Raw genomic sequence first — 18,205 nt, 5'->3', positions numbered from 1 at the left:
CTCTTGCTAATTTCTGAATCTTTAGATGAATCTGTTGCCATCAAAGCAGAATCCTAATTAAGCCTTAATTTTCTATTGCCTTGTGCTTCAGAAGTTGCACGTTCTCACACACATCCCTGGTATTATGCCAGACGTATGTAACCTGAACACGACACTCTAAGCTCTAATATTAACCTGGTCTTGTCATGCAAAAGTCTAGCTTCAACACACAATATGGATTGCAGCAATGAACTTTACACACCCTCCAACTTACCTTCATGCCAAAAGTAAATATTGTGATAATAATTTTAAAAATCAGAGCCAGGGCCAGCTGCCACATTGCAGTGTAGACTCCAAAGCCAGCAGGTCTGTCAGGGATGTCATCTACGGGCCTGGTCATGTTTGGGTCATTAATATAGTCACAGAGTTGTGAGGACTCCAGAGCGCCACAGTCATTGAAAAGCTCAGAGATCAGCTCACTGGTGCTCCTCCGGGTGTATGGATTAGGATAGGCGATGATGGCAGTGATAGCAGTTACCACAATGACCTCTAGGACCGGATACTTCCCAAGCCTGGTTGTTTTGCGCCTCCGGCACCATGCAATGTTGCAACGGATAAAGAGCGTCCCCCACAGACCTCCAAAGACCCCAAGCAGAATGAAGGGGAAAAGTTCAGCCATATACCAGGGGGTGTGGTACTCCACATAAAAAAGAACCAGTCGGCTGTTTCCAAACGGATTGATGGACCTCAGAGTAAAGGCAGCCACAAGAGCAGCAAAAAATGACCTCCAGAGGGTTTTCAGGGGAAAATAATAACTAACCTAAAACAAACAGAAACAGTGAATGCTTAACTGAGTGGGAGGTAAGGTGTTTGATTTAGTTACTCTCTTTTTTGTTGCACCACAGGCCCTACTGCAGAGGTGGGCAAAGTACAGCCCACTGTCCACATCTGGCCTGCGGGACCATCCTGCCCAGCCCTTGAGCTCCCAGTCCCTCCCCTGTTGTCCCCTTTCCCCTGCAGCCTCAGCTTGCCATGCTGCGAGCTCCTGCTGGGCAGCACTGCAGTGTGGCTGGCTCCGGCCATGCAGCGCAGCTGCCAGTCTTGCTGCTCGGAGTGGAATAGTAAGGGGGCGGGGAGTGGGGGGTTGGATAAGGGGCAGGAGGTCCCGGGGGGCAGTCAGGGGACAAGGAGCAGGGGGCAGTTGGATGGGTGGAGGTTCGGGGGGGGGGTCAGGGGACAGGGAACGGGGGGGGGGCTTGGATAGGGGTTCTGAGGGGGGCAGTCAGGGGGCAGGAAGTGGGAGAGGGCGGATAGGGGGTGAGGGCCAGGCTGTTTGGGGAGGCACAACCTTCCCTACCTGGCCCTTCCTACAGTTTCGGAACTTTGCTGTGGCCCTCAGGCCAAAAAGTTTGCCCACCCCTGCCCTACTGCATTCCCTCTGTTGGTTATTGTGACTTTACATACATGGGTGTGTCTGCGACCAGAACATGGTCACACATCTGTAAGGAAAGGCATTTTCAGACTTGAGGAGGAAATTGCGAACAATGGAAAATGAACATCAGATGAGTCATAAAGGAAGCTGTTGAACCGTGATGTTTTAAATGGACACACTGGAGTTATGATCTCTAGACATGCTGTAGCAAGTTTCTGTAATCTTTTGTTAGAATGCTCAAGGCATACACCTTTTCTGTATGGAGTCAAATGCTGAACACACACACAGCACAACCACGCCTTTGGTTATCTCCAGGAGACTATTACTCCTCTTCTGCCAACATTATGCTAATCTACAGGGTAACTTCTCATTGGTAACAATTACAGATTATATATGCTTATATATGGCATAACAATACTGGGAAAATAAAAAGGATTCTTAAGGAAGGAATCAAGGGAAAGTATTGTTGCTGATGCAAATGAATTCTGCAAACATATATCATGAAAGTGAAACATAGCTGATTCACTGGTAGCTCTTACCTCTTCCAGGCTAAAAAGTACACCACCAATTGGAGCACCAAAAGCAACAGAGACTCCTGCAGCAGCTGCAGCTGAAAGCACCTGCAACACAAAGATTTGCATACAGGGCATGAGCCCTTTGAGGAGTTGTCATTTCGTTCCCCTTAAATATAGTCAATCTGAGTCCAAGCTCACCTCTCTCCTCTTTCCTTCATTCTTGCTGTACTTTGAGAAGAGGCTGCTGAAGAAGTTACCACAGCAACAAGCCACATGCACTAAAGGACCTTCTTTGCCAAGGCTGAGGCCCGAAGACACCACGAGAACCAAGGTGACTGTTTTGATTAAGAGTGTCCACTTCCCCAGGTAGCCCCTAATAATGAAACCACTCAGGATGGTTTTTATCTGGAAGGCAGGAAGAATAGGTTGAAGAACTAAATAAACTTCTGCAACTTCAATTTTGCAAAAATGACTTAACAACTATAGTAGACAAATCATTGCTTGAAAGAAGCCACTGATGCACTGAGCAAAAGATTCAGACAACTCTTCTACAGTGATATCGTACTAGTGGTTAACATGAGTAGTGGGTAGACATCGCAACAATTTTACAAGCTAGTTAATGTGGGTGGACCCCGCCGCTGTGAAGTCAACGGGACGCTGCCCATGTAGATTGGCTTGCAGGATCAGGGCTTAAATGAGATGCAAATGAGTGTGACCAAAAAACAAAATAATTATAGTATGGGGCAGATTCCATAAACATTATTTTTTTTGTTATTTCCAAAAATCCCATCACAGAAAAATATTACAGTGCCATGAAACTGAACCTTGCAGAGGTCTTGGTTTTAACAAGTTTCTCTTACATTTTTTTTAAATATGGATCAAATCTTGCCATATTTAAACAGACAAAGTCAACAGGCAGAAATCTGATTTGGAATTTGCCTCTAAAACATGTCTAAACTGAAGGTAACTCTAGCATACACCCATTACTTGTCACCATTCTTAGCAGTGATTTTTATTTTTCTACATCCTGTTCCAGCAATCCAGTCCAGGGGGACTAGACATGGGGCTGGCTTGGTATCTGAGTTCCTTTAGTGACTGCACTGTAAAAGGAATTGACTAAGCTTGTGCAAGCAACAGCCGTTTTAATGTGTCTTGTAGCCCTTTGAGAGGGAAGGAACTATGATTTACTATATGTTTGTACAGTGCCTACATCGCTAGAACGCATGACCTGGTTAGCTTATAGGCATTAAAGCAATATACATGTAAAATAATAATAGAAAATCCTTTACAAGATTATAGCATGAGTTGAGACCATCATGATTTTAAAAGTGAGAACCAACTAAGCTGTGTCAGTTTAAGTACACACCATGCCAAGCTCCAGTTTACACGGATTGATGCTTCCTTTTTTCCTTTGTATTCTTCCCCAAAGATATAAAGCAATAAATCAATCTCTAAGCAAGTTTTCTAAAAGTACACTCAAATCAGTCTTGAAATAAGGTTTTTGGCTTTGGTGTTTGTTGATTTTTAAACGTCTCAAAATTTTGCAAATTCAAAGTTTTTCATCAAAAAGTGGCCTTTTTTGACTTCTGACTTCATTATCAGAATTTTTATCCAAAATGTTATCAAAACCAGTAGACATTTTCATTTATTAAAATCCAGGTTTTCTGTAAGTGAAAATGTTTGATAATATTTTTATTTAAAAAATTAAAAAGTTATAACAAAAATTGAAAAAATAAAATAAAAAATAGCTTCATATTGACACCTGAGCAACGGAAACAATGTCAATATTTCAGGAGGGTTTTGCAATTATTTTTTCCAACCAGTTCCAGATTTTTGGTTAATCAGTTTTAGATTTCTTGGTTTGCTCTCCTAGGGGTGAGGAAAGGAGCAAACAGATCTGTACATTGAATTAAATTTGAAGGACAAGGATCAGATTTTCAAAGACTGAAGCTTAAATTTAGACTCCACAATCCATATGGAGGCTGTTAATAATACCCAGCTGTTATTTAGCCCCCCCCCTTTTTTTTAGTGTCTGATATGTTTTATTAAAGTATTAAGTAACCTGTAGCTCTTCTTGATTTCAAGGTCACTCATTTAAGAACCCAAATATGGATTTAGGGCCAAATTTTCAAAAGTGACTGGTGACTTTGGTTGCCTGAATTTTGGGCACCCAGCTTGACACACCTGATTTTCAGAAAATCAGATCCTTTAAAGGAATTCCAAATGGTGGGCCCCCCAAAATTGAGGAGCTCAAACTCACTAGTTACTTTGGAAAGCTTGGTCTTGAATCTTCCTCCCTTCCCTTTTTTTTGAGCCCCCCCCCCCTTTTAAATCTTGGCCTAAACTTTTATCTTCTCCCTTATAACTGGAACATGTAATTGTATCTGGTGGACTTCCAGGCAAATATTCATGTGTAACCCACTGATGAGTATGCACTATAGCTCCCCCTCTGTGTCCAATCCACAGATGATATGAATTGTTACAGCCCAGTTAGGGAGCCTTGGATCTTTAGCTCAGGTTCTAGCAGTTCATGCTTTTAGCTCTGGGAGTGTCCAGTTCAGTCCTTGGGTTGTTGACCAAAACAGCAGCCATTGCGTATGCCTTTGAGTGGATGAAGAATTTAGACAGGAAACATGAACACAGCTTAGGCAAAAGGCATGATATAAAGACATGTCAGGTGGAAAAAAAATATTAAAATGCCTTGCTTCTGCTTGTTCATCTGCCAAAGGCATAGCTATATGATGGCACAGGTCTAGAACATGAAATGATTTTTCAGGTTTTAAATATGCATCCATCTGGAAGAAACTCACCTCTGGAATCCCAGAACCACAGGCGTAAGGAGCAAACACCCTGACCAGGGAGACTGCCAGGAAAGCAAAAGATAGAGCCCACATAATGTACAGAAAATAGTTTAGAATGTAAGCACTTGCACCCTGGAAAAACAACAGCAAAAACACTGTTAGACAAATGCAATGAAATAACCTTATATTCCTATTAGGATTTGGAGTGGGGTGGAGCAGGTTCTGTTCAATTACCGCAACACTAGTGGTATGACTGAAGCTGCTTCTGCCTCAGTAAGTGTGAACATTTGCACATTTTTGTGCTCCGCAAAGATACACAGATGCAGCATCTTAGTTTATTTAAACCAATCTACATGGTGTCTTTTGTAAGCTTCTCACACACTGTACAAAATACCAAACTAAACACTTGAACAGTTGAAAGAAAAGCTGAGCACATATACACAGTCCAAACAACATCAAGCAAACCTAGCACCGGGGCAAACCCAGTTACAGCCAGAAAAAAATACCCCAAAGGAGGGATTTGCAATGTACTTTAAAGTCAGCCAACGAGAGACGGCGGTGGGCCTCTCTGGGGACGCTGGCTGAGATTTTCAAAGCCGGGGATTTAGCAACACTTCTCCATTAATTTTAATAGAAGGGGCAAGACCAGAATCACCCTGGCTAATTGTAATGATCAGGCAGGAACGTAGGATGCGAAGTGATCAGTCCAGTTCTGAGGGTTTAGATTATAAAGAGGCTCTCCATACTAACTCTGATACCTTAAATTATATTCTTTGGTGTATTAACTGCCAGTGTACTTCACAGAAGATGGGTATAACTGAATTCCTCACTCCTATCTGAAGGTATAAGGTAAAGGACACATTCTGCAGTGGTTGCGGCCTCCAAAGCAATTTGACAGGATGCCCAATTTTGAGTGTATTACAGTCGTTTACCCTGGATGTGACAAAAGCATAAGCAATCATGCTGAGGCCTGTACTCAAGATAAAGAGATGGGCTTTCCCGACAGGATGGAGATGGTAATGGTAATACCCACTCTAAATCACTGTTGTAACTACGGAGTGAGCAGTCAGTGGTTACCTCCAAGTTCCACGCCCATCTCTAGTGATACCATTCTCCCTGGAATGGACATACAAAAACTGCCCAAGTTTTCCTCAAGACACTCTTTCCTACCCACAAGCATGACCTTGACCTTTTCTGGGTTGAGTTTCCACTGGATGTGTCCCCTCCAAATAATAAAGCCACTTAGACAGTCCAATAGCCAAAAAAGAGCCCATAATGGACTGATCCAATCGGAGGCATGGAGCTGTGATTTATCAGTCTAAAGATGACAATATGATGCATACCTTTAAAGATTCTCCTTCTGCTGCCTGATGGTCCAGAACAGAGACAAGGGAAGCCTCCGTGAAGACTAGTAGTGTCCATAACCTATATTTGAAGTACTGAGAGTGCTTTTTCAGATGTCAGAGGATTAAGAGGACACCATGCTGCATGTGTGACCATCAAGGAAGTCTGTGTCAACTACTCCTATTCTGTTCCAGTTCTCAATGCTAAAAACCCTATCTTCCAATCTTATGAATGACAAAGCAGGCAAGGTCAATGTGATGGTCCCCGTTTGCCAAACATGCCATAACAATAGCTAACTCTAGCATATCCCTAGATATTTCTATCCGAATACGATATCAATGAGTGGCCTTGCTGATAACAGCAGAAGAGCAGAGTGTTATCAACCCCCATGACCCAAGACTTAAGTAATAAATTCCATACTTATCAAGGACACCCATCCATAGTCATAGTGGGAGTTTTATTGTTCCAGCTGAAGAACGTTTATTTCATTTCCCCATGAACGTCTTCTCCCTAGTGCTTTCAACTAGAGACTCAATGGTAATATTCACTATTCCCTTAGAGCAGTGGTTCTCAACCAGCCATCCGGGACCCCCCAAGGCGGCTGCAAACAGGTTTCAGGGGGTCTGCCAAGCAGGGCTGGCATTAGATTTGCTGGGGCCCAGGGCAGAAAGCTAAAGCCCTACTACATGCAGTTGAAGCCCAGAGGCCAAAGCCCCTCCACCCTGAGCTGAAGCTGAAGCCTGAGCAACTTAGCTTCATGAGGCCCCCTGTGGCGTGGGGCTCCGGGGAGTTGCCCTGCTTGCTACTCCCTAATGCTTGTCCTTGCTTTTATATGCAGAAAAACAGTTGTTGGGACACAAGGGGGCCATGGAGATTTTTAATAGGATGGTGGGGGGGCCTCAGAAAGAAAAATGTTAACCCCTGCCTTAGAGGACAGTCTGAGTTTGCAGTCCCAGGGCTACATTCTCATCTCAGCTACACTAGTGTGAATCTGCAGCAGTTCCAGCTCATGTGGTGAGAATTTGGCTCTAAAACATTGGGCTAAAGCAGCTATTTTGCTTCATAATTCAATTAAGCTGCACCATATTTGTTTCTTTTGACAGACTCCTTTTTCAAATCTCAGATGTAAAGACTGCAGATCTGTTTTAGGCATTTGCTACAGACACACATACACATACTACATTATACTGGGTCAGACTACTGGAATCCCACTTTTTTTGCACAACTACGTCCCTCAGGATAACATTCATCCTCACATTCTCCAAACATTTGACATAGGAACATAAGAACGGCCATACTTGGTCAGGCCAAAGGTCCATCTAGCCCAGTATCCTGTCTTCCGACAGTGGCCAATGCCTGGTGCCCCAGAGGGAATGAACAGAACAGGTAATCATCAAGTGATCCATCCCCTGTCGCCCATTCCCAGCTTCTGGCAAACAGAGGCTTGGGACACCATTCCTGTCCATCCTGGCTAATAGCCATTGATGGACCTATCCTCCATGAACTAGACACGTGGTCACAGGCAAAATTGAGTTCTTTTCTGAACACTTATAGTCACAAACTTTTGGAACTTTAAATAACAGTTTCTAAAGATTAATAAAGTCTTTCGGAAGGGAAGTACTAGTGACCCAGCCACACCTTTAGCTGCCATCACCAAGACCCTGATTCAGGAAGGCACTTACTCACATGCTTACATTTAAGCCTCTGGGTCTACTGTTGGAGTCAACACTCTAGGCCAAAACAGATGGCTCCAGTGTATTACCAGAGGCAAGTTTAGTCTCCACAAGGAGGATGGCGCGTATCCTACTTTTACAGTGTCCTCTGCTGGCTGTTTAAAGGAATGGCACTGGAATAGGATAGTGGTTCTCAACCTGGGTTATGTGTATCTTTGGGGTATGCAGAGGTCTTCCAGGGGGTACATCAACTAATCTAAATATTTGCCTAGTTTTACAACAGGCTACATAAAAAACACTAGCAAAGTCAGTACAAACTAAAATTTCATACAGTGACTTGTTTATACTGCTCTATTTACTGTACACTGAAATGTATATACAATATTTATATTCCAATTGATTTATAATATGGTAAAAATAAGGAAGTAAGCAATCTTTCAGTAATAGTGCGCTGTGACACTTTTGTATTTTTATGTCTGATTTTGTAAGCAAGCAGTTTTTAAGTGAACTTGGGGGTATGCAATACAAATCAGACTCCTGAAAGGGGTACAGTAATCTGGAAAGGTTGAAAGCCACTGGAATAGAAGAAGGAAAGAGCACAGGGTTGACTGGATGGCCAACACAGGTAACCTGTATAATAAGGAGTCAGGAAGAAAACATGGTCTGATGCATAGACTGATTTATTTTCATGTTTTCTCTAAATCAAATCTGCTTTTGGGGGGGGGAGGTTTCATAGAAATATTATAATTAAAAGAATACTGACAGATCCCATAGGATGTGTCAGAATTCATAGTGGCAACATATTTAAGGGGCTGAAAGGAGCCATGATGCCCAAAACCACAGGGAAGAAATGATTTTGCAAACAATATCTATGTACAGCTAGGGCTCCAAAATGTCAAATTCAGTTAGATATGATAAGCAGAGCCACAGCTGTGCATAAAATAGAAGAGTCTGAACATATTACATCTGGGAAAAACCCTCCAAGAACTTTTTATGTAAAATGTTCTGTGAATTGTTCCCTCTGTACACTCAAGGCAACCAGTTCTTTTCACTGTGCTTGTGTCTGTTGTTTGGATGTCTTCTGCAAGGTGTAGTAATTTATGAATGGGAACAAAAATCTCTCTGTGAACTGACTGTAATTAAATCAATCTTGATTGTTCTTAGAAATTCTACAAGGCTTTGAGAAGCCTGCAGAGTTTGTACAGAGGTAGGACTGACTTTCTGATGTATGTGTGTACATTTCCTGTGGGGCCCTGGTGCCTGATTGGGGTCTCTAGATGCTACCATAATATAACAATATTAATACAGTTAGATCTACTGACTATAGAAGTCAGTGAGACAGGGGAAGACCGCAGATCTTAGAAGCTCCGTTGGTCTGGGGGAGTCGCCAGGATCAAGTCAAACTAATAGTTATTTTCACTGTAATCCTTAAGGATCAAAAACCTAGCTTGAATATGGTGAAAATATTAACTACGTGTGAACTAAAACACCCATCCAGCTGTTATGCTTAATGCAACGCTCCTTCCTTCCCACCTCTTCTCCATCCAGGGATTTTCTAATAATCTACAACTTCACTCCAGTTCAGCAATTTAGCCTGGGGCAATGTTTATTTCATGTTACTAAGAAACAACTAGTACTTGTGGCACCTTAGAGACTAACAAATTTATTTATTTATTTAGTCCCTAATGTGCCACAAGTCCTCCTTTTCTTTTTGCGAATACTGACTAATACGGCTGCTACTCTGAAACCTAAGAAACAACTATCAGTCTATAAATACTGACTAAGACAGTTGAAATGCCATGCAAATTGCATTGCATTGTGTATCACCCACTGTACAGGAGAGATTCTTGCTTGGTATCAAACAGCGCGGCACGTACACACAAGTGCCAGTGAAGTCAATGAGACATCCCCTCTGGAAAATTAGGCCATGCGTGTCCACAGACAGTGCAGTCCAGCTAAAAATAAAACAACAGCTTTGGGGTTACTGTTAAGAATGACCAACCCGTTGTTGTACAGCAATGACAGGGTTCTTAGAGACTGTATGGAGTTCCAGGTTAAAATTCCACTGCCAAATTAAAGTGAAGGTTGTGGCGTTCTCCCTAGTGGAGTCAAACCTTCTGTTTATTCCGCTAAATCCCTTAAACCAAAGATGACTTATCCAGAAGCCTGTAACAGCACATCCAAAACACTTTTTTCCTGAATGGATGAGATTGCAGCAAGCATCAGATATTTTTTTTAAAAATGGCTAGTGGAGGATACTCCCATACTCTGTTCTCCACAGAGAAAGACAGAGATTGGAGAAAGTTTTTTGAGCCGAAACTAATCAGGTCAAATTTGTTAATCGTTTCAGGTTGACCACAACCGCATTTTTTAGCAAATAAATGACTTGTCTGAAAATTTTCACCCAGATCTAGTTATGCGGTAATTCTTTTATTCTAGTAAGAATAGAAATAAGAGATTTCCCCATTCTCGCAGACTTTGTCTCTGCAGCACACACGCACACACTCGAGACCTGGGGCTTATAACAGGCTAAGCAGAAAATGTTTGTGGGAACCCCTGGTAACAATATTGGCAGTTCATAACTCTACCTCGGGGGTTGGGGGACAGACTGTTTGAAGAGAATATCACAGAGTAGTGGGAGGGGGGGGAAGAATAATCTGGGAATGGTTAGTATTTCCCAGTCTACAGCCTAACCAGGTCTTGCATACCTCAGACCGGTCTACCAGAAGCTCGGACCATTTCTGCCACAGGGGACATTTGTCCCGGTCATCAAATGTGGTTTCATTAGATGTCCAGCAGCACTGCTCATGGCTGTACCAGAATGCAGATAAGCAGACACCCTCTTTCAGATCTGTCATCCAGTCTACAGCTAAATCTATAACTCCAGCTAACGTGCCTTAAAAAAAGATCAGGAAATAAAAAATAAAGTTAAGTGGAACACATATTAATCTAATTATATTGAAACAAAACACATGATCTGAAGGACCAGTTACAATAGGAGCATAAAAATGGGCCAAATAATTAGACTGAACAGCTGTGAGTTAGTAGGGAGGAACTGAGCTTCTCCAGAAATGTCCTCTCTTCTTCTACATTTTACTGTGCAATGCTTCTTTTTAACACCATAATTCTCATCTTGGCTCTGCCCCTGATAAAATGGGACATCACATTCCAAATACAGACACAGGCCGCAATCCTGCAAGCTGATCCATGTCAGCATGCCATTTGACTGCTGGCATACCAGTGAAGTTAATGGGACTTCACACATGCAGAGAAATCAATGTATACATATCAGACTGCAGGATCAGGGAAATTGTTCCACATGGTAGATGAGAGGAGGGGCATATGCGTGCACACACAGACACACACATTTCTGTTGGTCCCAGTACACAGATCTTTAAAATGAGCAATTTAAGTAATACAAATAATGTAAGGCCCAATCCTGATTTACTGAATTTTATGATAGTTTAGTCATTAAGATCAATGGGACTACCATTTAGGCATTGATGTAGATACCTAATAGTAATTCAAGCCTGAGAATAAAAATGTCCTTAAAATACTTTCTTTATGAACTTCATCCTTCATTGCCGGAGCCAGCTTTTTCAAATAATTATATAGAGCAACAGTGACATCCAGTGGCCAAACAATGCTTGAGTATATGCCCTATGCTGTGGATTCCCAGAGAAGATCTTGACCTTCCTGTACAGTTCCTAATCAAACATCATAATCTGCCATAGCTCTAGTATTGTGAAAACAGAGAAGTCACCTTAGCACCAGTGCATTTGACTGTGCATAAGACTGTGAAAGCCTGTCCACTGGTGTACAGTAGAAGCTCAAAGTTACGAACACCAGAGTTACGAACTGCCTGGTCAACCACACCCCTCATTTGGAGCCGGAAGGATTCAATCAAGCAACAGCAGAGACGGAGGTGTGGGGGTGAAGCAAACACAGTACAGTACTGTGTTAAACATACTAAAAAAATAAAGGGAAAGTTTAAAAAAAGATTTGACAAGGTAAGGAAACTGTTTCCATGTTTGTTTCATTTAAATTAAGATGGTTCAAAGCAGCATTTTTCTTCTGCATAGTAAAGTTTCAAAGCTGTATTAAGTCAATGTTCAGTTGTAAACTTTTTGAGAGAAGAACCATAACGTTTTGTTCAGAGTTATGAACATTTCAGAGTTATGAACAACCTCCATTCCCGAGCTGTTCATATCTCTGAGGGTCTATTTTGGACTTATTCTACACTGATGTCTCCAGATGCTGTCATTGACAAACTATTAAAATTGTATTCAAAAGTTAAATTAGAAACAAACTCTTTAAAGACAACTGAAAGGTTCTGCAATAACTTCATAAGTACATCACATTTATTGTCACATCAGCAAGAGGGATAATACTTGTCACCACTATAAGGCCATATGACAACAATGAAGGATTTCATGTGATATGGGAAGAATCTCTCTCCAAACTGAAGGGGAACACAGATATGCCAATGAGAGGTATGTGAGATCATTAGAGAAGCAAAGGGGAAAGCTGGTGTAGCAATCCAAGTTTTTGCTTTTGTAAAGAGTTAGGTTTTGTTTGTTTGCTTGTTTTGGTTTTTTTTGTGGCTTGTCATTTCTAGTTGCTCAAGTTTCTATAGAAACAGTGGGCCATATCCTGAGTTGGTGTAAATCACCATAACGCTACTGACCTCAATGTGCCTAGCTAAGTGAGTTTCGCTGTAAGCTCTATGATTTTCTGAAAAACCTCCTACTGATCAGAATCTCTAACTGGGTTCAAGGAAACACAAGACCTGGGATTGGCACAAGGAAACCTCTGCCTTGTCCAAAATGTGCAGAGTTCAGTCCCTACCTCATCCTCTGATGGACCTCCATATTTATCGACACTTCCCAAGCTTCGCTTAAGGTACATCTACCCTGCACCCTGCTTTTGGCACCATGTCGAGTACATACACTATGCACACACCCCAGCATGGGTATAAATAGCAGTGTAGACTAAGGCACCGCTGCCTCCCCCCACCCCCCAGAGCCTTTCACTGATACCTGTAGCTACACATCTCAGTGTGGATGCAGCCTGCTTTTTCACTGAGGCATGTAGCTACACGTACCCTACATGCTGCTGCCTGTGGTGTGCAGTATAGACAGATCCTTAGTGAAGGCTTCCACCAAGCCCTGTCAGGTAAATCAATACTCATGTCACTTCACAGGTGGAGTAAATAAGGACTATATCGGGGTGGCCAAACTTACTGGCCCTCCAAGCCGCATACGACAATCTTCAGAAGTTCAAGAGCCGGGGCACACCTGCCTCAGGAGGTACTTGATGAGGCTCGGGGCTTCAGCATGACCCCCAGCAGGTGCATCCTGCAGGGCTGAAGCCCCAAGACCCTCCTCCCTGCCAGGCAAAAGCCGCTACCCCACCACCCCGCCGCAAGGCAGAGGCCCTGAGCTCCCCCGCCCCAGTCTGGTAGGTGAAGAATGGGAGGGAGAGGGCTCCGCAAGCCTCACTGTAATGGTAAAAGAGTTGCGTGTGGTTTGTGAGCCTCAGTTTGGCCACCCCTGGACTATAAGATTGTTTTTAACCTTATAAAGTGACTTGCCCAAGGTCAAGAAAGTTTGTGGCACAGCTGGGGACACATGTCCAGGCCTCTGACATGATAGGCTCACATTTCATCCATTACACTATGGTGCCTCTGAGGAAACTGCATAGTTATGCTCGCTGTAAAACGAGGCTGCTGGGGTCAAGTGCTTTGAGATCTGCTAACAGATGAAAGTGCTACACATGTAGCACCATTTTTCAGATAAAAAAACAGACATGGAAAGACTGAATGACCGGCCTGGGCAGTACTATGGGCTAATAGGTTAGGTAGAGCCCTGTGAGCCAGAAAACCTTGTGCCTGATTTCCGTAAGTGCTGAAAACTCACCGCTCCAAGAAAGTCAACGGAGATGCAGCTGCTCGGAAACCTCAGAAAGTCAAGCTAGTTTAATTGACTTTCAGTGAGACTTAGGCTCCTAAGTGCCTAAATCACTTTTGAAAATGGGACTTAGCCATCTAGATCCCTTAGGCCTTGCAATGCTGAGTGAAACAACACCTAAACACCTTTACAAATCAGGGCTCTCCCAAGGTCACACAGGAAGTCTGTGGCAGAGCCTCTTGGGCTCCAGGCTAGTTCCCTAACCACTGGTCTTTTCTTTCTACTACATCAGGCCACCACCGTGATGAAGAAGTGTGCAGAAGACAATCTGGATGGGTAGTCTGATGTGTTTGGACAGGATTGTTTGGTAAAGGGGATACTGGAAGGCACATTTCCCTAGAGGGGCAGAATTAAACGCGTTGTGTGTTGTCTGTGGTGTACGGTAGTCAAAGAAGTGGTAAGGTGTATGTCTGTGAGTAGTTCATATCTATTAACTAAGCCCAACCTAACAACAACCTTTTCCCTAGCATAGGTGCAGAATAACATATTTTATTTCAATGTAGCCAGTTGAGATAAAAGGTGTTAACCTTCATCCACATTAGGGAAAAGGGTAGAGTTAGTTAACATGTTAACTAGCTCCAACCTAACCTCAACGTATCCATACGACATACCTGAAGGCCAACAATTCCATTTGGCATCAACTTTTGAGGTTTCAAAATATTTTGGTTCCATATTGGAATGAGAGAGTGAACGAGCATATGTTTTCACTGTATAGCTGAGTAATTGGGGTACTGGCTTGGAATGTGGGGGAGACAGGTTCAAGTCCCTGATTCAGAGCAGAGCTATTTCATCCCAACTCAGGCAGAGCACTGACTTGAACATTTCCCAGGCCGGTACTCTAATACCCCGGGGTGGGTGGGTGTGGGTGTCTCATCTCTCATATCTTCCCAACAAAAGTTTTGTGTAAATTTATATGTCTCCATGAAACAGCATATTTTGTCAAAATTTCACTTCAGCAAAAATGCTCCAGATAACTTTAGCCATAATGTTCCAGAACAGCTTCCACTCGCAGTTCTAAACACTGATATTAAATGTACTAACTTTACATTTGTTAAACCAGGAGATTCACACTAGTTTTGGTGAGAACATGATGTGTAAAACTTGGCATCATGCTGTTTCCTAGCAGTCATAATCACATTGACATAACCGAGACAGCATAAAAACTATTCAAGGCCGCTGTTTTAGGTTGGTAACATGAGAGCAGCTTTCCAACTGGAAGACATGCTAAACTGAGCAGGAGACAGGAGCAACTCAGGAAATTAATGAATTTCCCATCTGAGTTTGTTGTTAAATATGTAATGTCTGTCTGGCTTGTGAGCAGATCTGGAAGTCAGTCTGAAATTGGTTGTGTGTCAGGTCTTCCCCCCGCCCCCCCTTTTTAGGCATGTATAAAGAGATAACCCGGTCTACAATGAATCTAGTGCATCAGAGAACTATATTTTCATTGTACTCTAATAGTACTCTCCTCCTGCATCAAAATATCTATCCCTGGAATTAAATTCACAAGATCAAGAAAGGAACATGTGAATCAGAGGCTGAGACAGTCAAAACAGTTCATCAAGGGTAAGGCACTTCCACTCAGAGGCATGTTTTCAAAAGCAATACAAAAATCACATTACTTGTTAATAGCAATTTTTCTAGGTCAGCACTCAGTGTGAGACTTTCCAAGTGAAGCATTAAAACTGTGTGGGTACATAACTCTCTCTTTATCTCATCCATCTTGAAAAGTTGGGGACCAGACAAAGTAAGTAAAACAGATGGCTCTGCAGGAAGACTGAGAGAGAGAGTTCCAGACACAGCACTGCTGCTATTATGCACATACCTGCCAGAAGTCCTATGAGAAGCATTACAACCCATCCTGACCAGGCATCCAACAAACTCTTGATGAACTCCCATATGGATTCCTTACTTTTGCTTGTAATCTGAAAAAATACATACACTGATTCATAAGAGTCGGTTTTGTTGTGTCACATCTACAAGGCAAGACTCTTATTTGAACACAGATGGACTGAACACTAAAAAGACTGATTGTTTTTACAGAGCTCGGGATCAAGTTGTTTAAAGTGAATTTGTCCAACCTTAACAATTTTACTTATTATTTCAGCTCTAATCCAACAGATTCAATACGGTTTTTCTTCTTTTTTTCCCCCATATTGACAGATGAAATCATGAGCAATGAAAGGCAAATTATGACCTTTTTGTAGGTCCTGCTCAAGAACCGGGGAGTGCACAATGAGCTGAGATACAACAGTTTTGAAAACAACATTTTCCTGCTTTACGGATGGCTATAACTTGGGCTTTTGTTGATGAGTGCATTTGTGCTTGAGTCTGCATCTCTTACATAAAGTCATACAGTTTTAGGCCAGAAGGCACCGCTAGATCATCTAGTCTGACCTTCTGTATATTACAGGACACCAACACCACCCACACGCTAAACCCAACAACTGAAATTAAACCAAAGGATGACAGCCCACAGGAGACTAGACTCTTGTGTGCCACCATGAAAGAACAGGAGGGAGTGAGATGGACCAATGCCCAAGGCCTCTGCAATGGCAGGAAATGGATTAAGTGAGATATTTCCAGGTAATTCTGGCAATTGACTTGCACCCCCGTGCTGCAGAGGAAGGTGAAAAAAACCCAATAGGCACTGCCAATCTAGCCTGCGGGGAAACGCCTTTCTAATATCACATATGGCAATCAATTAGACATGCAGCATGTGAGCAAGAACCAGCCAGCTAAGTACATGAGAGAGAGCATTTTTGGTACCATCTCAGAGACGTGGCCCATCGCCAGCCAGGCCACCTCCTGATACTTCAGAGGATGGAGATTAAAAAAAAATGCTTCCAAAATACATTTTGGGAGGGCGGAATCTCTTCCTGACCCTTGCCAGTGGCTTGCTGAAACCCTGATGCATGAGCAGAAGTGAGCCTCAGGGCTATTGAGCCCTACCCCCTTCCATCACTCATAAATTTGTCCATCTCTCTCTTAAGACTAGTTCAGTTGTTTGCCCCCCACAACTCCTACTGGGAGGCTGTTCCAAAGCCTCACCCCACCAATGATTAGAAACCTTCTAATTTCCAGCCTGAATTTGTTCCCGGACAGTTTATATCCATTTGTACTTGTACCAACATTGTCCTTTAGCTTAAATAGCTCTTCACCTTGCCTGGTATTTATCCCCCTAATGAATGTATAGAGAGCAATCATATCCCCTCCTAGCCTTCGTTTTACTAAACAATCCAAGCTCTTCCAGTCTCCTCTCATGAGATAGGCCCTCCATTTCCCTGATCATCCTAGTAGCTCTTCTCTGCATGTCTTTCAGTTTAAATTAATCTTTCTTTAACATGGGTAACCAGAATTGTATACAGTATTCCAAATGATGTCTTAGCAGTGCCTTGTATAATGGCATTCATACCTATCTCTACTGGAAATGCATTGCCTGATACATCCTAGGATCGCATTTGCCTTTTTTACAGCCTCACCACATTGATGGGTCATAGTCATCCCGAGATCGACTCACATACCCAAGTCTCTCTCCTCCTCTGTTGCTTCCAACTGATGAGCCATCAACTTGAAGCAGACATTCTTATTATTAGACCCTAAGTGCACTTTGTACTATTGAATTTCATCCCATTTCTATCACTCCAGTCTTCAAGGTCATGCAGATCTTTTTATGTAATATTCTGATCCTCCTCAGTATTGGCAATGCCTCCCAACTTTGTATCATCAGCAAATTTCATTAGCACACTCCTACTTCTTGTGCCAAGGTCATTAATAAAAATATTGAATAAGATTGGACCACGGCTGATCCTCTAGGAACTCCACTAGTAACCTCCTTTCAGTCCGATAATTCATCTTTTAGCACAACCCATTGCCTGCTCTCCTTTAGCCAATTCTTATCCACCTTACAATGCTTGTATCGATCCCTAATTTAAGAAATAATTTCCCATGTGGCCCAGTGCCAAATGCTTTACTGAAGTCCAAGTACCAGTATATTAGATCTACTGCATTTCCCATAGTTAAAAAGTCAGTTATTTTGTCAAAGGAGGAAATCAGGTTAGTCTGGCCTGATCTACCCTTGGTAAAACCCTGTTACACTGCATCCCCTTTACCTCTATGACTTTAATTATTCTTTCCTTCCTGAAACCTTGTATACTACTGAGGTCAGACTAACAGGTCTGTAATTGCCCAGATCACTGAAAAGATAGATTTATTACAAATCCTTGCAACTGGGCTAGCAATCTCATGTGCTGGCTGTTTCAGTATTCTGAGGTGGGAATTGTCTGGTATGCCTGGATTTGAGCACATTAAGCTCTTTCTGTTTTTCTTCCACCTCAGATGTGGCCATTTCTATTTCTAGACACTCATTTCCATCAGCCATACTGCATTCATACCCACGTTCCATATTATCATCATTATTGAAACCGAGACAAAGTATTCATTTCGTTTTGGGGCCATACCTTAATTATCTTTCAACTCCTTCCCATCCACACTG

General features: G+C 42.5%; 1 protein-coding gene across 2 annotated transcripts in view; it reads right to left on the bottom strand.

The window, feature by feature from the left end:
• The window catches only part of CLCN4 (chloride voltage-gated channel 4), a 53,676-nt gene that overhangs the window by 16,473 nt on the left and 18,998 nt on the right, over window positions 1-18,205 (bottom strand). For both annotated transcript variants that reach the window (XM_074966551.1, XM_074966542.1), the window contains exons 3-8: window positions 15,536-15,635; window positions 10,453-10,640; window positions 4,737-4,859; window positions 2,125-2,331; window positions 1,951-2,031; window positions 254-799 (exon numbers count right to left, since the gene is read on the bottom strand). In XM_074966551.1, coding sequence (XP_074822652.1) covers window positions 254-799; window positions 1,951-2,031; window positions 2,125-2,331; window positions 4,737-4,859; window positions 10,453-10,640; window positions 15,536-15,635 — 1,245 coding nt within the window. The remainder of the gene's footprint in view (window positions 1-253; window positions 800-1,950; window positions 2,032-2,124; window positions 2,332-4,736; window positions 4,860-10,452; window positions 10,641-15,535; window positions 15,636-18,205) is intronic.

Source organism: Natator depressus, chromosome 1 (genome assembly GCF_965152275.1).
Source record: "Natator depressus isolate rNatDep1 chromosome 1, rNatDep2.hap1, whole genome shotgun sequence".
NCBI classification, from domain to species: Eukaryota; Metazoa; Chordata; order Testudines; family Cheloniidae; genus Natator; species Natator depressus.
Note: the sequence above shows the minus strand (reverse complement) of the source record. Positions and strands in the feature narration are given on the sequence as shown.